Below are 24,018 nucleotides of genomic sequence, written 5' to 3'. Positions count from 1 at the left end.
GGACGTCATCGGCACTGTGTAGAGTCACCATACGGCCATGCACAAGGCCACATTTCCAATGCTTTATTGGATCCGTGCAGGGTTTAGGAGAGGCTCTCTCGATTTGTCACATGAGGCTCTTACCTGATTTTGACGTCGTGTGAACGCCTTACGAGAAGAGGGCACCCAGAAAAATATTGCACATTAGGGGGTTGTATTCTGTTCGTGTATACCTTGGCGAAGGACAAGGAGACGCGATACAGGTTATTCTAGTTATAAAAGTTTTATTTTAAACAAATTCCAAATACAGTAAAAAGGAGAATACTGGATCTTTTAGGAAAGTGCTACACAAGATATAGTAATATAAATCTGTAGGAAAGATCTTCAAGGCAACACAGGAAAGTGGAACCCAAATTAGAGAAACCCAGAAAAACAGGTCAAAAGGAGCAACAAAAAAAAAAAATATTTTTAATGACTTCACATTTTGCAGCAATTGATAAGTGTCGTCTTTAAAACATTTTCATAGAAAACATAGAAAAAGTATTAAAATGGAAGGTGCCAATAAACAGTCTGCATCAAAACAGTGCAGATTAGCATTAAGATATTCAGATCAGTCTTACCCCTCCGGAATAGAAGAGGGACGCCGTATGTACAATGTGTAACCCAGACTGTCATACCACGTTGTGCCAAAAGTTATCCATCCTTAAACCAGATGTCTAATTGTAGTTTACCCATTTAAATCAGGGTTTGATTGGGCATCACACCATGTTCTAGGGCAGCTGGCAAGAAATGGCAGAGGATTCGGCAGCCGCGGTGGTCAGATTACTAATGAACAACCTAACTCCAGGTTCCACTTTTGAGAAAACTATGCAACAGAGACGATTGTCAAAAAGACCCCACCCTCCCTGAATGTAATTCTCATTGTCTCATGGACCATAATTAATCCATCCTTGAATCGGTCAACAAGCCACTTTCCATACGTGTGGGTAATAGGTGGGTCCGTCCCCCCCACCAAACATTACTGACCTATCCCGAGTATGTGGAATCAATGAATATTCCAATACCCCTAAAGTTGGACCACTAAAGACGATAAAATCTGCAATGCTTCAATTTCCAATGGCTCCTACTATGGACCACCACAATAATCATTAGCCCATATTTTCTGCCCAGCTGGCATATAAGGCACAGAAGACTGATGATTGTTATCCACATGGTATAAAGAGGATATGGGAGAATGGATGCGCTTGTGTAGGCTGCTCAGGAACAGTACAGGGATACTAGAGTGCATAGTTTCTCAGGAAAAACAGCCATCTTGGATCTGGATGGAAAGGGACATTATGAAGGGAAGGGTCAAAAGATGGTAAAGGACAATTCCCAAAGCCAGGTAGTCAATGCTCCCGTTTGATTGCTATAGGTGCCTAACATTTTGGATTGTTGGGACCAAAAAAAAAACCAAACAAAACCCTAGCCTGCCTTCTGGTAAGCTACAACTTGCTCAAGACCTAGATTTGGCCAACTGCGATTTATGTTGAAACCATACTAAAGTAAAGATTATAAAGAGCGTCATAGATTGGTTATAGGGTGCAGGAACGATCAAGGGATCCCAAATCTAACACAAACCCCTTTTACTGTAATCATCATCCGGTCTATTAGGACGTTCAGAGACAAAACTATTCATAAATAACTCCAAAAAGCTAAACAACCTCTATAGGTGGATAGAAGATATAGCCGGATGAAATAAACGCAAGACGTCTGTCACCTAATCCCTGCAAAAATCTCTCTATTGAAAACCCTACAATGCGATAGGCAACACCTCACAAACACGGAAACTGTAAAGATATAGTAAAGAAACCCTCCTCAGCGCAGCAGAAAGATCACGCACACCGCAAATCATAAAACTTCAGCTTCACGCATCACTAAGATGATCGTCTTTTAGCTTCAGAACACTGATAACATCGCTATCCTGCATTCTTAGAAACCCAACTTAAATCATTCTCCCAAATAAGAGAAACAAATGTTAGTCATTTTGTCACATAGGGAATTACAAGCATGTATGTATCATATTCCAGAGCTGCATTCACAATGCTGCTTAAAGGGGTTATCCAGTCTAAAATGAGTCTGCAGTCACTCCGTGTGACTACAGAATTATGAATCCCCCAGCGCTCCGCGAAGATTTGCCTGGGAACGGTCGTGATGTATGCACTGTGCACACTCCTGATCAGAACTCGTCTAGTGGGCGCATGCTCACTCAGTACAAGTGTATAGAGTGAGGGTGTGCTCAATAGACAGGCGCAAGCCTGGAAGTATGCATATCGCATACATTACATCACACCTGGCTCGGAAACCCACAAATCCTCGGAGCGCACAGTACGATCCCTGAGGGGGATTCAAAAGTCTGCAGTCGCACAGAATAACTGCAGACTTTCCATTTCAGACCAGACAACCACAGCTGAAATATTCCACAAGTGGTTACCTGGAGTCAAGCATTTAAAAAACCCAACTCATCTCTTCAGTCCAGCACATTCTGTGCAGCAGCGTCCCCGGCCCGGCGGTCTTTATTTAGAAGACCGCTGTAGCTAATCATTAGTTTTAGCATTTTTTTGTGCCTAGGGCTGAGCAATGATGCCACAGGAAAAGCAACAGACTGGCTGCAGTGATCAAGTGGCAGCCTGGGATCAGATGACCACTTGAATTAGGACTCGACTCTGAGAGGTGATTCCTGCAGCGAGGCCATGTGTTGGTATCCTGGCTGCTCGTAAACAGATTGGCGGACCACAAGAGAGCAAGGCTTATATCGGCGGGGGATAGAAAAGCTGATTACTGTGTGTTTGTTGTTTTACAGCATTTTCTTCTAGCTATTTATTCATTATTTTCAAAGCCTCTATATAAAAATAAAAAAGTTAGTAAGGCTTACGTAACTAAAAAGTGGAAGAAACCGGAGTCCCAGAAGACAAGTGCAGTAACGTTATTAATGGAGACCTGAGTGCAGTAAAAGCTTTCCCTGTAGCCGCCACGCACGGGAACTTTACAGCTTGCATAGTTGTTGTATTATTAGCTCAGCAAAGTGGCAGCGTACATCAGCGATATCACCGTGTAGATTCTCCTTTTATTAGAGTATCACCAGTTACATTGAAAACGCCCAAACAAGACATACAAGCTTGACAAACAAAATAAATTAAAACAAGGGGTTCATCTTTGGGAACGCTCGTAAACCCCTATACCTGTTCTAGTGGCTGATCTTTGGACAATGTGAATGGCTTCTGCTCATCTTTAGGGCTGTGCCTGCGCTTATCAACACTTAAGAGAGATTGAGAAAATTGGAGGAAGGGAATCTATCACTGGGTTTCTTCTATGTAATGTGAGAGCAGTATAATGTAGAGACGTAGAACCCGATTCCAGCGATGTGTCACTTACAGGGCTGCTTGCTATAGATTTCATTCAATCACAGTTTTTTCTGCTGCAGATCTAGGAATGTGACCACTGTATAACCCCGCCCACAGCACAGATTGGCAGAAAGCTTCCAATCAGTGGAGGGGGCGTGGTGGGACCAAAGCTGGTCTCTCGTGATAAAATTAGTGTTTTATCACCAGGATATTATTAAAAATCGACAATAATCAGCCCAGTAAGCAATACAACACTGGAATCAGGGTGTCGGCCCCAACATCATGCTGCTCTCAGATTACATACCAAAAATCTACAGACAAGATTGCCTTTAAGAGATCCAACCCATTTGCTTTGCAGGACAAATCTTATCAAATAAGTCACAAGGGTTAGGGTATAAAATGGCTGTCTTTGGTTTTCCACGTCATCAGACCCATTACTTTTTGTATCATTGTCATTCTCTGTATTTTGTGCATTTACTAACTATACAACAACACAAATATACAAATTCCCCCAAAGCTGTTGATTGTGTCTATTTCAAAAGGCTTCACTTTTACGCTAGATTTGATAGAAAAATAGATCAAGAAACCCCTTATGCTGCTGCCATGGAGCAACCACAAAGGAAGAAAAATGTACTTAAGAAGACAAAGACCGTGAAAATATTCTGGAAGATGATAAATCCACCACCGATCTCTGGCCGATCAGGTAGTGAGAAACTCCCTCAGCTATTTAAAAGGACGCTGGGCACCTGCAGCTTATCAGCTTCATTACGCACATGGCGGTATTACCAATCTATGGTGCACAGATATTTATACGACAGACCATACTGATATAGTAATGTTGGCTAAAAGTGGTGCCAACACTGTGCCGTAAACCGAGTGTCTAAGGCTAGCAAGCATGACATAGGCTCCTTACTGGCTACGGTCAGCTCGCCGTGTGCATGGGGACCTTTGGGCCGGAAGCAGGCACTTCTCTCCCCCACCCGGAAATGCAGTAGTTGTTGGGCAGTCATAAGAGATTTTTTTTTTTTTTTTAAGTTTACCTTGCTTTTGTTTCCTGATCTACAGCTCCCATCCCATTCAAAGCCATATAGCAAAAAAAAAAAAAAAAAACAATTCCCCTCCAAATCTTGTGCTTGTAGGTGTACCACACTTGGCGTATTTAGTCAAAAAAAAAAAAAACACAAATACAGATTTTAGCTTCAAAATCTGCCCCTTTTGGACATGATACCACTAATAAAGGATTTATTCAACATTATAAAAATGTAAAAAAAAAAAAAAGTTTAACCTATGGATGCAATAAGAAAAAAACCCAAATATCTGAAAGTGTACTTGCCTCTCTGTTCCCCAGTGTAAACCCTCCAGCAGTGTTCCCCATTTGTGTGTCCATGCTGCCGGTACATGGTCGCGGCGCTCATGCGTCGTATTAGTGGCATCGTGCTCCCATTGCCGAGCTGTGATGACAACAGTACGGCACACAACCGCTGCGGCTACAGATGGGGCACGGCGTACACTGCAAGTAAAGTTTGGCGAGTATCAGTGCTGGATCGACAGGGGAAAGAATAGGCCAGTAGCGTTTTTTTGGGGGAGATTTTTTGCAACGACAATGGTTTTGCTTTTGGCTCCGCTCGCGTAACCCAATCCATGATATCACCGCCGCTCGCCAGCTCTCAACAAAACCTGACAGTGTACCCAGCAAGAGCAAAAATGCTAAAGTATAAATTCAGCCTTAGAGACTTGTGCATCCCCAGCCGTGATTCCCGAAATAACTGATAGTACAGCAACCAAACAGGTCCTGGTATAAAAGGTGCAGAAGTAACATTTCCCAATTTCAGCGCTGAAAGGCACATAGCAGAAATTCTTTGATCGCCTGATCACCCTTAGATCAGTATAAAAGTTGAATAGGAATGCATATAAAAAAAAACTCAGAAATTCAGAAAATCTCTATAAAACTATCTGCACGCTGTGGGGAAGAAGGAGAAAAAAAACAAAAAAAGATTGTAAAGATTTTCTTGAAAAAACCAAAATGATTGTTATACCAAGGCACGTGTAGGTTAATATTCCCCGGCAAACGAGCATCACTGATTTTGGGGGTCGTCAACTGAAAACCAGGATATACCGGTATGCTCCCCAGTAAAAAAGCAGCCAAATTTTTTTTTAAATTTTTCCTTCCTCTTCCAGTAAACCGTCCTCCCTCAGTCACTGCTGTCATCGTCGTCGTCATCGGACATCTGATGAGACATTTGGGGGGAGCTGGAGAGAGAGTCTGATCGGCTGGGCAGACAGGCGGGCAAGTCTCCGTTAGATAGACGTTCGTAGCAGAAATCACATACTCGCACGGCCTTAGAAGCCTGGTTCGGCAAAAGGAACTTTTTCTCAGAACAGGGTCCGCAAACAACAAATCCACATTTCCGGCAGTGGTGCCTCCGATTCACGGGAGTAAACTTCACTTTCTTGCAGCGCATACAAGTGGGGGCTTCGGAATCGGGGATCCAGACGGCGGCATGTTCGTTATTTGGGGTCTTCCCGCTTTTTGAAATTAAATCATACACGCATTTATTGATGTGGTTCATCCATTCGGATTTTTCTGTCGCTGTGGCCGCGTAAACGGCAAATGATTTGGTGGGGGTTTTGATGAGCCACCCGTTCCGCAGCTCTCCCTCGTCCTGGATGGAGTCAATGGTGACGTTCTCGAGAGGAATGATGTGCTGCTTGTTGTACTTCTTCTTCTGGATAACGATGTTGCCGTACACCAGAATGTCATTGAACAGGAAGAACTGCCTCGCTTTTGGCTTCTTTCTGCAGAGTTTTGTTAAGACTCCTTCTCCGATCAGAACCCGGCCATCGATCGCTAGGGGTTGACCGGCTGTGCCGAAGCAGCCCTCAACTACGTTTATACGCCTTGCATTTGCTTCACTGTTTGCTAGACGATCCACCATCTTCTATGCGGATCTAAAAAGGGGACAAAACAAAAAAAAAAAAAATCTGTCAGTTTTTACAATAAAGGCGTTCTTCAGCCTCATTAACAGGTGGTTGGGTCCTCCAGAGTGAAGGAGGCTGTCTGAAGAGGATATCGGAAACATGACCAACCCCATCAACAGGAGCTCCGTAGAAATATTCTCCTCTCACCTTTGCTTTAGGAAACCTAATTAGTGATGAGCGAGCGTGATCAGATAAGGCGTTATCCGCCATGCTAGGGTGCCGAGTGTCTTCGGCGTGCTCGAAAATTATGTCTGAGTCCCTGCGGCTTGTCTAACAAATAGGTCTAAACAGCCGCGAGACATGCAACCGCGGGGACTCAAACACAGTATTCGAGCATGCCGAAGACACTCGGCTGGAACCTGAGCATGGCAGATAACACCTTGTCAGAGCACGTTCACTCATCACTAAACCTAAGGGATGAACATTGCTGATGTCAATGTGATTTTGGAGTACAGGGGTCACATCCTTTAGTTTGGCTCAACTCTAAAGACTTGCAGGCACTTTCTTTTACCTCAGAACCTCTCATGATGGAAAACTGATGGAAGACCATGTCTTTTTGAGGCGGTCTGCTCTTAACCTCGCCTAGAAAAACTGCTAAGAATGAACATATGCCATTTATCGTCATACCTTCATAATGGAAGAAAAAAGCCAATGGTGAAACTGCGGTAAACCGAGCCAAGCCGCCAAAGAAAAAAAACTTCAGGAAAAACACGGCAGCGTATTAAAAAGGTTTGTGGGCACATACTCCTATTCTGCCTCCATCTGCTGCTCTTAACCTGTTAAAAGCCAATGGTAACGGCTGCATTTTCAGTATGTGGTCCATGGGGGACACCGTGCTGAACGCCCACTGGCCCTCCTGCAACACATGACAGCTAGGAGCCCGTTGATGTCCACCGTGGGCCATTAACCTAATTAGTAAACAAAGAAAAAAAAAAAAATCAAAATGCAAGCATTACGGGGTTTTTTTGGCCACCAGAAGAAAATGCAATAAGGAGTGATCAAAAAGTCACATCAATAAAGTCATCTTGCCATGCGGAAAAAAAAAATTCCCTACAGATCACCACTGACTGAGAACGTTTCAGGTCTTGGAAAGTAGCAATTTTTTTTTTTTTTTACTTTGAAAAAAAAAAATTATATATATATATATATATATATATATATATATATATATATATATATATATATATATACACACACCGGTATATATATAAAAAGTTTGGTATTGCCTTATCCCCTTAATGACTGTCAATACGTCTTTTTACTGACGTGAGATCTAAAAGAATATTATCCCCATACAGGTTACAAACCCAGCAGCTGTCGGCTGTACACTACAGATGACAACTCGCTTTATCAGCCACGATCAGTGCTGGCACCGTCCATATCTGTTTAATAAAAGGGTTAATAGAGCGTCGGGGCTTCTCCCTCTTTATCCCCATCGGCACCCTGAGATCATGATTGTGTGGTCCTGATGTTTGCCATGGCAATTCACAACCACATAGCGGCCTTAGAGTCTCCCGGCTATAGCGACCTGTTCAGAAGTTAGCGACATTTAGGTGGTAAAAAATACACTTTTTCATTCCCGTTATGTCACTTTGCATTAATTCCTGAATAGCACCTGAAGGGTTAATAAACTACCTGGCAGCAGTTTTCAATATGTCAGGTGGTGCGGTCTTTAAAATGGTATCACCCCTAAAAGTCACCCAAAAAAAATAAATAAATTTTGTAAATTTCCATAAAAAAAATGAAAAATTACTACTACATTTTTAAACCTCCTAAGGGTATGTGCACACGATGCAGATTTGCTGCGGATCCGCAAGTGATGTACAGTACAATGTTATTCTATGGGGGGAAAAAAACGCTGAGCACATGCTGCGGAAAAATCAGCGAGGAAACGCAGTGTTTTTTCCCCCCTGCAGCATGTCAATTTTTTGTGCGGATTCTGCAGCGTTTTTAGGCTATGTGCACACGCAGTTTTAGGTCCTGCGGATTTTTCCGTGCGGATTTGGAAAAATCCGCAGGCAAGTTCTCAGGTCAAAAGACCTGCGGATTACCTGTGGATTAGCCCTGCGGTTTCACACTCTGCAATGGAGAAGGTGTGAAACCGTAGCGGAATCAACACAGAGAATTGACATGCTGCGGATTTGAACCCGTAGCAAAACCGCGCAGAAAAATCTGCAGTATGTGCACAGCAGTTTTCCATTGAAAACAATGGTACTGTACAACGCAGCTAATTCTGCTGTGAACCCGCAGAGCCTGAAAAGCTGTGGATCCGCAGCGGGATCCGCAGCGGAATCCGCACCGTGTGCACATAGCCTTACACCCATTCCATTATAGGAATCCGCAGGTGTAAAAACGCAGGCCAAATCCGCACACAATCCGCAAAAAAACACGCGCGGATTTTGACCTGCGGATTCTGCCAAGAGATGTAGATTCAGCGCAGAAAATTCCGCAAAGCAATCCGCAACGTGTTCACATACCTCAAGATGCTAACAAAATAAAACAACATTTTACAAATGGCGCTGACGTAAGGCAGACATGAGGAAAATGTTATTTATTAATGTTTTTCTGTGTTATGACTATCAGGATTAAAGGGATAATCAAGGCTGCTTTTACACTTTCCGTGTTTTTGCAGGCAGTTTTTGCGGCCCCAATAGATTTCTATGGGGTTGCAAAAATCGGCCCACAAAAATTCCACGGTGCACCGTATGGCCGTTTTTGCGGCCGTAAAAAAAGATCGAGCCTGCTCGATCTTTCATGGCGTACGGACACAGACCCCATTGTATATCAATGGAAGTCTGTTTTTGCGTGACTTCCGTTTTTGTGGAACGCCTTTTTTTCCAATACTATTTCCATAGTATTGGAAACATGAAAAACCGGTCCGTTATTGCAGCAGAACGTAAAAATTGCGGCGATGCGGCCGCAATAGCGGGCTGCAAAAAAACCCAGTAAGTGTAAAAAGTAGCCTAAAGTTTGAAAATTGCAAAAAAAAATGTTTTAACATTTGTCAAATTTCTGCTATTTTTTTATTAAACAAAAGATATCAACCTAAACTTACTATTATTATAAATTATAATGTGCCACGAAAAAAACAATACAAACTACTGGAATATGTTGAAGCGTTCCAGAGTTAGTACCACAAAGTGACACGTCAGATTTTACAAATCTGACCCGGTCACTAAGGGGTTAAAAGGGAGCCTGTAACCAGAAAAAAAAAACACTATTAGTCTGCAGGCAGATATGGAGTTAAGCAGCGACTGAACCGACGCCGGCACTGCCCCCATGACAAACCGGAACACTGCCGGGTGGAGGATAAAATTCATTTTCTCCCTGCAGCGCTCGGGTAAGTGCTGGCGCAATAACGCCATTAATCTGCAAATTAACCCCATATCTGCAGGCTTAATTAGCGTTTGGCGACAAGTTCCCTGTAATCATACCGTCCTGGAGAGGTATGTTGTCTGATAATATTTACCGCATAATGAATTCCGTAAAAACAAAACCCAAAACACATTTGCATTTCCCCTCATTTTTCAGTACGTCACATTGGAAAATGAATTGCGTCATTCAAAATTAAAACTGGTCCCGCAACAAGCCAGACATCACAAGGTTGCGTTATCGGAAAAAAAAAAAAGTTACAGTTCTTGGAACTTGGAAGAAGAGTAAAAATAAAAAATGAAAACACAAAAAAAAAAAAAGAAGTCAAAACTGCCATGTAGCGAAATGGTTAAAATAAACAATGGATGCCGATACTGGGTGCAAATCCCATGGAAGAATCTGGAAACTCAAAACACTGGGGAAAACTTTAGTAAAACTCTGAACTAATGATGTGGGAAGGTTCCATTATATGGCATCCGCCGAACTGCATGGCCGCCCATCTAATATGGACTTGGAGATGGCGCTCCTTCAGGGTAACAAGCCACCGTCCTATTTATACATTTCCAGGAAGAACAGAAAAATGATCCGAGTTCTAAGAAAAGACTCTACAGAGTTGTGAAGTCCTTACTAATATACAAGCCAGGAAAGGCTAACCCCTTAACGACCAGGGGTATTTTCGTTTTTGAATTTCAGGTTTTTGCTCCCCTTCTTCCCTGAGTCATAACTTTTTAATTTTTTGGTCAATATGGCCATGTGAGGGGCTTGTTTTTTGCGGAACAAGTTGTACTATTGAAAGACACCATTGGTTTTAACATATCATGTACTGGAGAAAAAAAAATTCCAAGTGTGTTGAAATTGAAAAAAAAAGTGCACTTTTTTCAATTTTTTTACCATGTTCACTAAATGGTAAAACTGACCTGCCATTATGATTCTCCAGGTCCTTACGAGTTCATAGACACCAGACATGTCTCTAGGTTCTTTTTTATTTAAATGGTGGAAGAAATTTCCGAAATTTGTTTTATAAAAGACTTGCTCCATTTTCCGATACCCGTAGAGTCTCTGATTTTCGTGATCTTGGGTTGGGCGAGGGCTTATTTTTTGTGCGCCGAGCTGAGGTTTTTATCGATACCACTCTGGTGTATATACGATGTTTTCATCACCCATTATTGTAATGTAGCAGAGATCAAAAAAAAAATGTAATTGTGACGTTTGAAATTTCTTTTTCGTTACTCCGGTTATCGAACGGGTTTTTTTTTTATATATTGATAGATCGGGCGATTCTGAACGTGGCGATACCAAATATCTGTATGTTTGGTTTTCTTATTGTTTTATTTTTAAAGTGGCGAAAGGAGGCCGATTTGAACTTATATTTTTTTTAATAATTTTAAAAACTTTTTTTTTTTTTTTTACATGCTTCAATAGTTTCCATGGGAGACTAGAAGTTGCACTACTCCGATCGCCTCTGCTACACACAGGCGATGATCAGATCGCCTGTGTGTAGCAGAAATGCTCACTTGCTATGACAACCATAGATGAGTTCTGCAGACCTCTTGTCATGCCGAAACATTGGTGACCTGCAATCACATGATGGGGTCACCGATGGGTGGGATTTGCAACGTGCTTCCGGTAAGAGCAAGTTAAATGCCGCTGTCAGAGATTGACAGCGGCATTTAACTAATTAACAGCAGCGGGTGAATCCTGATTCCAACAGCGGCTGTTGCGGGCACATGTCAGTTGTATAGATCTGCTTTCACGTGCCCGGAAAGGTGCGTGCTCAGCGCCGCTGCCCGCAACAAACAGGGGGAGTCCACATTGAGCGCAATAGCAAGGGTTAAATAAAAAGAGCCCCAAGACCACTTCGTTCTGCACCCAGGGCACTTTCCCTATAGGCTAAGGCTACACAGCAATGTGTCTTGCAACATGAACATTACATTTAAAAGGGAATCTTTCAGGAGTTTTTTGCTAAATAATCTGAGAGCAGCGTGATGTACGGGGTCGAGACTCTGATTCCAGCAATGTGTCACTTAATGGGCTGTGTTTTAACACGTTACCTGTATAAGAGACACCTGTCCACACACTCAATCACACTCCAACCTCTCCACCATGGCCAAGACCAAAAAGAGCTGTCTAAGGACACCAAGGACAAAACTGTAGACTTGCAGAAAGCTGGGATGGGCTACAGTACAATAGGCAAGAAGCTTGGTGAGAAGGCAACAACTGATGGCGCAATTATTAGAAAATGGAAGAAGACACATCATGACTGAAAATCTTCCTTGGCCTGGTCCTCCATGCAAGAGCTCATCTCTTTGGTTAAGGATGATTAAGAGAAAGGTCAGGAATCGGCTCAGAACTACACGGGAGGACCTGGTCAATGACCTCAAGAGAGCTGGGACGACAGTCTCATACATTACCGTTAGTAACACACCACACCGTCATGGAGTAAAATCCTGCAGGGCACGCAAGGTCCCACTGCTCACACCAGCACTTGTCCAGGCCCGTTTGAAGTTCACCAATGACCATCTGGATGATCCAAGAGAGGCATGAGAGAAGGTCAAGTGGTCAGATGAGACCAAAATAGAACTTTTTGGTATCAAGTCCACTTGCAGTGTTTGGAGGAAGAACAGGGATGAGTACAACCCCAAGAACACAGTCCCAACCGTGAAGCATGGTGGGGAAAACATCATACTTTGGGGGTGCTTTTCTGAAAAAAGGACAAGACGACCACAACGTGTTGAAAGGAGGATGGATGGGGGTCATGTATTGCGAGATTTTGCCAAATAACATCTATTCCTCAGTAAGATCATTGAAGAAGAGTTGTGGCTGAATCTTCCATGACAATGACCCGAAACACACAGCCAGGGCAACTAAGGAGTGGCTCCATAAGAAGCATTTCAAGGTCCTGGAGTGGCCTAGTCAGTCTCCAGACCTGAACCCAATAGAAAATCTTTGGAGGGAGCTGAAACTCAATGTTGCCCAGCGACAGCACCGAAACCTGAAAGATCTGGAGAAGATCTGTATGGAGGAGTGGGCCAAAGTCCCTGCTGCAGTGTTGTGCAAACTTGGCCAAGAACTACAGGAAACGTCTGACCTCTGTAATTACAAAGGTTTCTATACCAAATATTAAGTTCTGTTTTTCTATTGTATCAAATACTTACTTCATGCAATAAAATGCAAATTAATTATGTAAAAATCATACAATGGGATTTTCTGGTTTTTATCTTTAGATTCTGTCTCTCACAGGTGAAGTGTACCTACGATAAAAATTACAGACCTCTTCATTCTATGTAGGGGGGAAAACTTCCAAGTCGGGAGTGTATGAAATCCTTATTTTCCCCACTGTATCTCTGGTGGTCCCATAAAGATTGAACGGAGCAGTGGTGAACTTGTTATACCTCTGCTAAATTCTGTAGAGCAGTGTTTCCCTGAATTGCAGTCTTCAAAAGCCACCAACAGGTCATGTTTTCCGGATTTCCTTAGTATTGCCCAGTTGATTGAATTATTGCCTGTCTAGGTGATGCAATTATTACCTGGACAACGGTAAGGAAATCCTGAAGACATGACCTGTTGGTGGCACTTGAGGTCCGGAGTAGGGGGAACACTGCGGTAGGGGCTCTCCAGAGCCTTGTTCTGGGAATCGATGGGGACATTTCCACTGTCCTATAGACAGTTTCCATAACATTCATATACTTGATCAAACACAGAATTAAGATGTCGCTCGACAAAACAAAAAAAGTTACTGTGCATTTATACTACTTATGGCAGCGCTTACAGTTTTTCCTAACATCTGTATTTATACAGAGGGGGGCTCAGGCGTTCACCATCCCAGACCACACAAGTACATCCTGCACATAAGCCAGCAGAAACCCGGCACTCCACCTCCAGACTTCACTGGTAAGAAGATGCCGGTCACACAAGTGACGCCAGAAGGGGAACTTCTTCTACTTACACACATTACGTAACAGTCAGCTGAACCCACTAATTTAGGCAGGACCAGACAATGATTTTAGGAGGCGCTTGTTGAATTTCAACACATGTAATTTTTTTTTTTCTCAGTGGGAAATTTCACTAGAGATGATGTTCGGGTCCGGTCAGAGCTTCATGAAAGAGTTCGGTTTGGGTACCAGAACGATACATGAACTCGCTCCCGGACCGAATGGCGGTTCCCACGATGTCATCTGTGTGACAGCGTGGAAAAGAGCGGCTATGACTGGCGGTAACCTTACTGTCACACAGATGACCGCGTGAGCCAGAATCTCTGACAGGTGGTGAAAAGGATTACCGCCGATCAGGTGCCGACTGATGACTACTACTCTCATCAGCGTATGCCTGGCCTTGCTGATAGCAGGTGTACGCTGATTAGAGTATTCACCAGCTGGCGCTTGAGCAAAGTGAGAAATAGGTCAGTGAGATAACTAGTGTAGTGCATGTGTATCTTACTGTACACATATTTAGCTAATAGATTTAAAAAAAAAATAAAAAAATAAAAAAAAAAAAAATTGTATGGGGTCCCTCATTTTTCCTAACCAGCAGAGGGAAAGCAGACAGCAGGGGTCTGGTATTATTCTTGGAATGGACAAGTATCCATGAAACTTCTCTGGCTATTAATATCAGCTCACAGATGTCTGCATAGCCTTTATTGGTAATTAAAATTGGGGATATGCCCTTGCCCCCCCCCCCCCAAAAAAAAAAAGAAGTGATGAAGTGGGATCCCCCTATAATTAATAATCAGAAAAGGCTAAATAGACAGCTGCAGATTGATATTAATAGGCCAGTAGGGAAACCCCTGCATGTGTTGCAGCTATCAAACAGCCACGAGACATGCAGCCACGGGGAGTCAAACATAATATTCGAGCACGCCAAAGACACCCGGTTAGCATCAGATCATGCTCAAATAACGCCTTATCCCAGCACGATCGCTCATCACTACACACGATACATTGGTCTTATCCAACATTGGGAAGTGCACTTATTATGCTTAAAAAGTTGCACTGGCATTGGTAATCTGCGATCAATCCATCACTGAGATATGATAAACTTGGATAAACTTGGAGTCGAGGTGTGTAAGTGAATACACTGAAGAATTGGTGCAAAGGACAATTTTTGATAAATTTGCGGTGAGCCATATTAGTGTTATGGGTACGACAGCTCCGCTCAAACCTCCGGTATGAAGATCAGACAGCTCCAATCCAATCATTTACAATTTTACATTCATTTCCATACACACTTATCTCCCTCACGACATGCAAGCATTCTTTTATCAAATCACATGAGCAAAGCAACATTTGAAAAAAAAAATACTGAAAGACAAGTATTGGTGATCAGCCATCCTAAATATCTTATACTATAAAAAAATATAAATAATTTTGATGTTGGAGAAACAGGAGAAAAGCCTGGCGAGCAGCAGACCGGTAGCTGGACCGTGCACGCACCTCTCAGCTGCTTCTGCACAAACATATCACATTAGACAGCAGTGACAGATGGAGACGCGGAGGAGCCAGGGCCGACATACTGGATGGAATCATTCACCAGACGTGACCCTTTATAAGCTCATCTATGAAACACTATTAGGTTATCTAAAGCAAGTAACAAACCTGCAGCAATAAAAGTGACATTAGCCGGCTGACACCACTCGCCGTTCCCAACAGATGACGTGTAGAGAGCAATGGAGGAAACCAGACAATATTGACTGAAATTTAGCAAAAGTGAATGCTCTGAGCTCTGATGTAATGCACTGCAAAAAGAAAATGGGGAAAAAATAAATTACCTACTGGGGGCTGAGACATGGCGGGCACAGCGGTACGGGATGTCCATTGCGGAGTTCTTGCCTGCACGGATCGGTGCCGTACTTGTGGCTGCCACTTTTCCAGGTCCACAGCCTACATTTACCGGCCCAACAGTCTGCTGCTGACCCAAAAAGCCAGCTTCATAGGAATAGGTGATGCTGTTAGTTTGCGTCAGGTCTGCAGGTCTGGCATAGAAATGCAGGCATTGCGCAGACTGAATAATACAGCCGCTAGAAGTATGAATTTGTCCTAAACACCACCACTTAGATGAGAGTTGGCCAACCATCTGATGTGTAACAGGCGACAACAAAGAACAGAAGGATCAGCCATTGGGGATTTCAACAGTCGATCCTTCAGTTTTCTCCTCTCTCCCTGTTGAAAAAAGGTGAACGCTCAATCGAGCAGAGCGCTGGGGGGGGGGGGCAGGAAAAATAGCTTACTGCTGAATGAACAATCAGCCACAAGCTCTCACGTGTCAATGAGAACATGCCCCTGTAGTGGGCACTATAGACGTTGTCCCCAAAAACGTGCCCCTATAGTGGGGCATCACAGACGTAGGCCCCGAAAAACATGCCACTGTAGTGGGCACTATAGACGCAGTCCCAAGAATGTACCCCTGTAGTGAGCACTATAGACGTAGGCCCCGAGAGCGTGCCCCTGTAGTGGGCACTATAGATGCAGTCCCCGAGAACGTGCCCCTGTAGTGGGCACTATAGATGCAGTCCCCGAGAACGTGCCCCTGTAGTGGGCACTATAGAAACAGTCCCAGAGAACGTGCCCCTGTAGTGGGCACTATAGACGTAGGCCCCGAGAACGTGCCCCCGTAGTCGGCACTATAGACGTAGGCCCTGAGAACGTGCCCCTGTAGTGGACACTATAGACACAGTCCAGAAAATGTGCCCCTGTAGTGGGTACTATAGATGCAGGCCCGAGAACATGCCCCTGTTGTGGGCACTAGACTTTGGCCCCGAGAACGTGCCCCTCTAGAGAAAGCAATATAGACGTAGGCCCAGAGAATGTGCCCCTGTAGTGAGCACTATAGACGCAGTCCTCGAGAACATGCAGTTGTAGTGGGCACTATAGATGTAGGCCCAGAGAACGTGCCCCCGTAGTGTGCACTATAGACGTAGGCCCCGAGAACGTGCCCCCGTAGTGGGCACTATAGATGTAGGCCCCGAGAATGTGCCCCCGTAGTCGGCACTATAGACGTAGGCCCCGAGAACGTGTCCCTGTAGTGGGCACTATAGACGCAGTCCCCGAGAACATCAAGCTGTAGTGAGCACTATAGACGTAGGCCCCAAGAACGTACCCCTGTAGTGGGCACTATAGATGCAGTCCCCGAGAACGTGCCCCTGTAGTGGGCACTATAGAAACAGTCCCAGAGAACGTGCCCCTGTAGTGGGCACTATAGACGTAGGCCCCGAGAACGTGCCCCCGTAGTCGGCACTATAGACGTAGGCCCTGAGAACGTGCCCCTGTAGTGGACACTATAGACGTAGGCCCTGAGAACGTGCCCCTGTAGTGGACACTATAGACGCAGTCCAGAAAATGTGCCCCTGTAGTGGGTACTATAGATGCAGGCCCGAGAACATGCCCCTGTTGTGTGCACTAGACTTTGGCCCCAAGAACGTGCCCCTGTAATAAGCACTATAGACGTAGGCCCAGAGAATGTGCCCCTGTAGTGAGCACTATAGACGCAGTCCTCGAGAACATGCAGCTGTAGTGGGCACTATAGATGTAGGCCCAGAGAACGTGCCCCTGTAGTGGGCACTATAGACGTAGGCCCCCGAGAACGTGCCCCTGTAGTGGGCACTATAGACGTAGGCCCCGAGAACGTGCCCCTGTAGTAAGCACTATAGACGTAGGCCCAGAGAATGTGCCCCTGTAGTGAGCACTATAGACGCAGTCCTCAAAAACATGCAGCTGTAGTGGGCACTATAGATGTAGGCCCAGAGAACGTGCCCCTGTAGTGGGCACTATAGACGTAGGCCCCGAGAACGTGCTCCCGTAGTGGGCACTATAGACGTAGGCCCCGAGAACATCCCCCCCGTAGTCGGCACTATAGACGTAGGCCCCGAGAACGTGTCCCTGTAGTGGGCACTATAGACGCAGTCCCCGAGAACATGCCCCTGTAGTGGGCACTATAGACGCAGTCCCCGAGAACATCAAGCTGTAGTGAGCACTATAGACGTAGGCCCCAAGAACGTACCCCTGTAGTGGGCACTATAGACATAGTCCAGAGAACGTACCCCTGTAGTGGGCACTATAGACGTAGGCCCAGAGAACGTGCCCCCGTAGTCGGCACTATAGACGTAGGCCCTGAGAACGTGCCCCCGTAGTCGGCACTATAGACGTAGGCCCAGAAAACGTGCCCCTGTAGTCGGCACTATAGACGTAGACCCCAGCTCTGAAGCAGTATTTTTTTTGCTAGGAGTAGATACAAAAAGGAAGGAAAAGTAAAGAGGAAAGACTGATTCTTCTCAGTTTTGTTTCCACTTCCGTCTTTGGCTCAAGGAAATACATTAAAAAGCAACGGCATACGTAACGATATATGTCGGGTGTGTTAGGAGGCGGCCGACCACCTGCAGTCAGCTCCTGACACACACACACCTGTTGTGTCTTTCTGAAATGGAGAGTGACATCAGTAATAACTGAGGGTTGGACTTGTGCTTTATTTCCTTATGTGGCTGCAAAACAGAAGTGTGCAGAAAAACGTCACAAATCCAGATCCATCTGCTCACACACCGGAGGAGAGAGATCTGGAGCCAACGTGCTGTCAGTCCTCGGCTGCCCGGCCGGACTCGTCCGAGCACAACTAGGGCCCCGCTCAGATGTACACTTCATAACGTGGCGAGGCCCCAATTCATCATTGGTGTTCCTCGGCTTTCCTCCTTTCTTCGTGCCTTCAGTGTCTGCCCATTAATCATAGCCAGATTCAGGAAATGTCACTTTTACCAAATGTTGCATTTTTTTAGTCCTTGGAGCACCTCACCCCTAAAAAGTCACCATGGCTGGTCAAGGACAAGAAGAAAGATTTTTTTGTTGTTGCCACATTCATGAAACGCATGAATCATTTGAAGAATTTGATGCAAAAATCAGCAGCAGACAGAGAATTGTCACTCAGCCGAAGGAGTAGGGGACACGAAGGGCATCATCACACTGTTCAGGTCTTTCCCTACAGTCCCCCCCCCCCCCCCCCCCCCAGGGCTCTTACCTTACAGTCCTTCAACCCCTGGGCCTTGACTCTACAGACAGTCCCCGTCCCTCCACCTCAGGGCTCTGACCCCACAGTCCCCGTCCCTCCACCTCAGGGCTCTGACCCCACAGTCCCCGTCCCTCCACCTCAGGGCTCTGACCCCACAGTCCCCGTCCCTCCACCTCAGGGCTCTGACCCCACAGTCCCCGTCCCTCCACCTCAGGGCTCTGACCCCACAGTCCCCGTCCCTCCACCTCAGGGCTCTGACCCCACAGTCCCCGTCCCTCCACCTCAGGGCTCTGACCCCACAGTCCCCGTCCCTCCACCTCAGGGCTCTGACCCCACAGTCCCCGTCCCTCCACCTCAGGGCTCTGACCCCACAGTCCCCGTCCCTCCACCTCAGGGCTCTGACCCCACAGTCCCCGTCCCTCCACCTCAGGGCTCTGACCCCACAGTCCCCGTCCCTCCACCTCAGGGCTCTGACCCCACAGTCCCCGTCCCTCCACCTCAGGGCTCTGACCCCACAGTCCCCGTCCCTCCACCTCAGGGCTCTGACCCCACAGTCCCCGTCCCTCCACCTCAGGGCTCTGACCCCACAGTCCCCGTCCCTCCACCTCAGGGCTCTGACCCCACAGTCCCCGTCCCTCCACCTCAGGGCTCTGACCCCACAGTCCCCGTCCCTCCACCTCAGGGCTCTGACCCCACAGTCCCCGTCCCTCCACCTCAGGGCTCTGACCCCACAGTCCCCGTCCCTCCACCTCAGGGCTCTGACCCCACAGTCCCCGTCCCTCCACCTCAGGGCTCTGACCCCACAGTCCCCGTCCCTCCACCTCAGGGCTCTGACCCCACAGTCCCCGTCCCCCCACCTCAGGGCTCTGACCCCACAGTCCCCGTCCCCCCACCTCAGGGCTCTGACCCCACAGTCCCCGTCCCCCCACCTCAGGGCTCTGACCCCACAGTCCTCGTCCCCCCACCTCAGGGCTCTGACCCCACAGTCCTCGTCCCCCCACCTCAGGGCTCTGACCCCACAGTCCTCGTCCCCCCACCTCAGGGCTCTGACCCCACAGTCCTCGTCCCCCCACCTCAGGGCTCTGACCCCACAGTCCTCGTCCCCCCACCTCAGGGCTCTGACCCCACAGTCCCCTTCAACTTCCCCAGGTGCTTTGACCCCACAGCTCTGACCCCAGGGCCACCCCCCCCCCCCCCCAGGGCTCTGACCCCACGGCCCCCTTCCACTCCCGCCAGATCTTCATACGGCCTCTTCTGGAGCGTTATAGCGCATCAGCCATTGTGTCCCGATTCTTGCGATTTGGGCCGGATGAATCTAGTGACAAGTTCCCTTTAAAGCTCCGCATCATCTGGGGGTGATCATTTCCCTATAATCAGCCACATAGGGACCTGTGAGTTATCCGGCACTCACGACCCCGTATACAGACGGCGATGAGTGCACGATCGGCAGGAACACACGTGTACCCCGTCCACTATAACAGGAGGCACTTGGGCCGGTATAGGGGGTCTTCACGCCATCGCTCACCTCCGATGCAGACATAAGTGTCGCCAGAAAACCCCTCCTACAGGCACGAATGTCACACAGGGACCACCATACTGTGTGTGGGACCACTCGCTGCCTGTGAATGCAGAGGGGTCCACGCACGCTCCGCGGCCTCCATCCACTTCTATGGGGCTCCCATAGAGATGAATGGAGAGACACAACACGGGCCCCAGGTAAGGTGACAGCTGAGGACCCCGATCACAATAATAAGATGTCGCTACCCAATGATTTCTCCGCAAAGCACCGACCCCAACAACAGAGGGGCGACCCCCGGCGGAACCCGCGCCGATCACTCACACCACTGGCACCGGCGCAGAGACGGGGCGGTCTATGACACAAGTGCAGGAAGTCGGGCGATCTGCATCTGGCGATTATCGGCCGATACCCAGCCTCCCGGGGAAGTTAGGAACCAGAAGACGCGACGATAACATGGCCACCGCGGGGCTGAAAGTTGCAGCGGGCGGCACCAGGCGCCTCTTCCTGCCTCCACAACTTACCCGAGGCTGCACCCAGGCACAGCGTCCTCCGCACCGCACGCTCCGGTGACCGCCGGGGGATGTCGGGGCAACGTCTCCTGCACCGGGGAGAGAGACGCGGACAGCCCGGAAGACACACAGCAGACGAGGACTCCCGGGAACGGCCAACTCCTCTGGTCACGCGCGCCCCGCCCACAGCACGTCGGGGAAGAGCGGTGACCCGGCACCGCCCCCATCACTGTGCAGCCACCAGTGCGCAGGCGCGGAGCCCCGGACCGTGATCGCACTGTGCACACACAGGAGCAGGCGGCGCTATAGTGGAGGAGGCGCCCGGGGCGGTGAGCGCCACTCTCCCGTCACACCCAGGGCTGCAGCTGCTGCTGGAGCGGTTACGGGGCAGAGTTAGCACGACCTAATTATCACACCCAAAAGTGACAACAGCCCACGGAAAAAGATAGAGGACCCCACCAAAAGTGACAGAAAGAGCTCAGAGCATCTGCCATGGCAACCAGCCGATCTCCAGGGGTCCTGTGCTGGTTGTTCCCCCCAAATAGTGTGGCGCCCCTGAGGGTTCAGTCGCCACAGAGGTACTGCAGCTCCTCCTGAGGTGTGGTGCCCCACCATGGTGAGGTGGAGACACCTGACCACACTGCAACACCTGCACCCCACATCACAAAGTAGTGTAGCAAAGCACCTTCGGCGGCTCCCTGCTTGGAGTGTAGCATAGCACCCCTTGGTGGCTTCCTGCTTGCAACACGAAACTTGCTGAGAGGTGGGTGGAGTTTAGTTCGCGCAAAAGAGCGGGAAGAGTTGAGTCGTTCGGTTCAGTCTTTCATTCAGTCAGTGAGTGAGGATGTAGAAGGACAGAGTGAGAAAGAGAAGATCCCCGGGAGAGGGATGGAAGAAGGAAGTGCTGCAGCAGGCCACAGTGATCTGGGTCTGCTGGCGCAGGAAAGAGACAGAGAAAGGAAGCTTGATTCTCCATTGGGAAGAAGGATTAGCATGGAACGTAAGGAGAATAAGAGAGCAAGGACCAGGGTTAGAGGACAACCCTTTTCAAGTTCTAAGCGCAAGGCCGGGGTCCGGTCCCCGAGGTTGTATAGATACTAATGGTCCTGCAGCAGACACCGGAGGGATAGAAGTAGTGACCACTTTATTCCCACACAAGACTTGGGGGCACAACAGCAACATATTAGTGAGCCGGGACTTAGTAGCACGGAGTCCCCGAAGCAGGCTACAGCTGTCTGCCGTACAAGCAGAGTTCTAAGAACATCTGACAGGAGGAACTCCAGTGTAACACAGTACTAGGAGTACTTCACTCAAAGTCGTTATAAGAGGAGACGTTCAGAAAAGGCACATATGTTGGCGGAGTGTTGGAAAGGAGTACTTCATCTTGCCTGGAAGTTGGCTGAGCCCCTGACCCGGAGGACACGGCACGGATGCCGCCACCTGTACCTGCAACAGACTGAGTAAAGTTTTGGCACTACTTGCCCTGGTGTCCTCCACTTATTCCTGCACCAACCTGCCCAGCACTGCCACATCCCTTGCGCCTGACACTACACCATCTACGTGTCACTTCACCTACACTGCCCTGGGACTACTGCCGTGCCTGTGGAGGGCTATAACATCACTGCTGCACCACACCATCTGTCCCAGAGGATCTGTCTGCAGCGTCGGCTTACATCTCTATTGCCAAACACCACAGGTGGCGTCACGAATCACTTATAAACTTTCATCACCAAAATCAAACTTTTCGGATTTTGGCGCGCACGGCGCACCGTCAAAAGTGCGCAGCGCAGGTCAAAGCGCAACTAGCGCACGGCCTACGCACGATCTGCGCACCCTATGCTAAAGATAGGGTGCGCCGATCGCAGGCGCCGCTGTGCGCTAGGAGGCGGCGCTACAAGCAAGGGGCGGGCACGCCGGGCAGAGAGCCGGCTCGGGGGCGTAGCTACCCCCGGACGTGCGTGCGCTTAAAAAGCGCTAATGTGAAACCACCCTAAGCACACTGAAACTACCCCTTTTGCAAAGGAGCCCCCAGGGCCACGGACCGGGTCACTGCTGCTGTAACAACCCCCGTTGAGAAGATCAACCGGCCCGGTACCGAGTACCCCACGGCCCTGGTGAGTGAGGGCGCTCCAGTAGCACCCTAAGAAACTCCAGCCCCCTCCCCCCACTGCTGCTGAGATTGTTTTCTTGTGACATATTGTACTTCATGTTAGTGGCAAATTTTCTTCGATATGACTTGCGTTTATTTATGAATATAACGGAAATTTGTCAAAAAATTTTGCAATTTCCAAACATTTTGATTTTTGTACCCTTAAATCAGAGAGTGACGTCGCGCAACATAGTTAATAAGTAACATTTCCCACATGTCTATTTTACATCAGCACAATTTTGGAACCAACATTTTTTTGTTAGGAAGTTATAAGGGTCAAAAGTTGACCAGCGATTTCTCATTTTTCCAACAAAAATTTACAAAACAATTTTTTTTAATAATAAATAGTAATAATAAATTTTATTTCTATAGCGCCGACATATTCCGCAGCACTTTACATTTCAGAGGGGATTTGTACAGATGATAGACATTACAGCATAACAATAATCACATAGATCATAACAAATACCAAGAGGAATGAGGGCCCTGCTCGCAAGCTTACGATCTATGAGGAAAAAGGTAGACACGAAAGGTGGGTGATGACAGTTGCCCTGATTGTATGGACCAGCCATAATGTTAAGTGTGTAACAGTACAGATGCAGAGGGCTAATGGATGCATAAAGCATGTGGGAACACAATGCGGGGAACCTGGTTATGGTAAAACTTTTGGCTGTGCCACACACGGATAGATTAGGTTAATGTGATGAGGCGGTAGGCCAGTCTGAATAAATGCGTTTTCAGGGCACGCTTAAAAATGTGGGGATTGGGGACTAATCGTATTGACCTGGGAAGTGCATTCCAAAGGATTGGTGCAGCACGTGTATAGTCTTGGAGACGGGAGTGAGAGGTTCTGATTATTGAGGATGCTAACCTCAGGTCATCAGCAGAACGGAGGGTGCGGGTAGGATGGTATACTGAAACAAGGGAGGAGATGTAGGGTGGTGCTGAGCCATGAAGAGCTTTGTGGGTGAGGGTAATAAGTTTGTACTGGATTCTGGAGTGGATGGGTAGCCAGTGTAATGACTGGCACACAAGGTAGAGGCATCGGTATAACGGTTGGCGAGGAATATGATCCTGACTGCAGCATTCAAGACAGATTGGAGGGGGGAGAGTTTGGTAAGAGGTAGACCGATTAGAAGG

The 24,018-nt window shown here is 47.4% G+C and overlaps 1 protein-coding gene across 1 annotated transcript; it reads right to left on the bottom strand.

The window, feature by feature from the left end:
* Positions 1-243: 243 nt before the first annotated feature.
* PLEKHF2 (pleckstrin homology and FYVE domain containing 2) lies at positions 244-20,948 on the bottom strand. Its single transcript, XM_073550415.1, has 2 exons — positions 20,742-20,948; positions 244-6,311 (listed from the first exon to the last, which is right to left on the bottom strand). The coding sequence occupies exon 2, from the start codon at positions 6,296-6,298 to the stop codon at positions 5,555-5,557; it is 744 nt and encodes a 247-aa protein (XP_073406516.1). The 5' UTR covers positions 6,299-6,311; positions 20,742-20,948; the 3' UTR covers positions 244-5,554.
* Between the last annotated feature and the right edge of the window lie 3,070 nt (positions 20,949-24,018).

Source organism: Dendrobates tinctorius, unplaced genomic scaffold (genome assembly GCF_039654945.1).
Source record: "Dendrobates tinctorius isolate UK_male_01 unplaced genomic scaffold, ASM3965494v1 ptg000165l, whole genome shotgun sequence".
NCBI classification, from domain to species: domain Eukaryota; kingdom Metazoa; phylum Chordata; class Amphibia; order Anura; family Dendrobatidae; genus Dendrobates; species Dendrobates tinctorius.
This window is presented reverse-complemented; position numbering and strand designations above follow the sequence as displayed.

What these genes read in the sequence shown, in the direction of transcription:
- PLEKHF2 (XM_073550415.1), bottom strand. Translation starts at nt 6,298, where the DNA reads ATGGTGGATCGTCTAGCAAACAGTGAAGCAAATGCAAGGCGTATAAAC.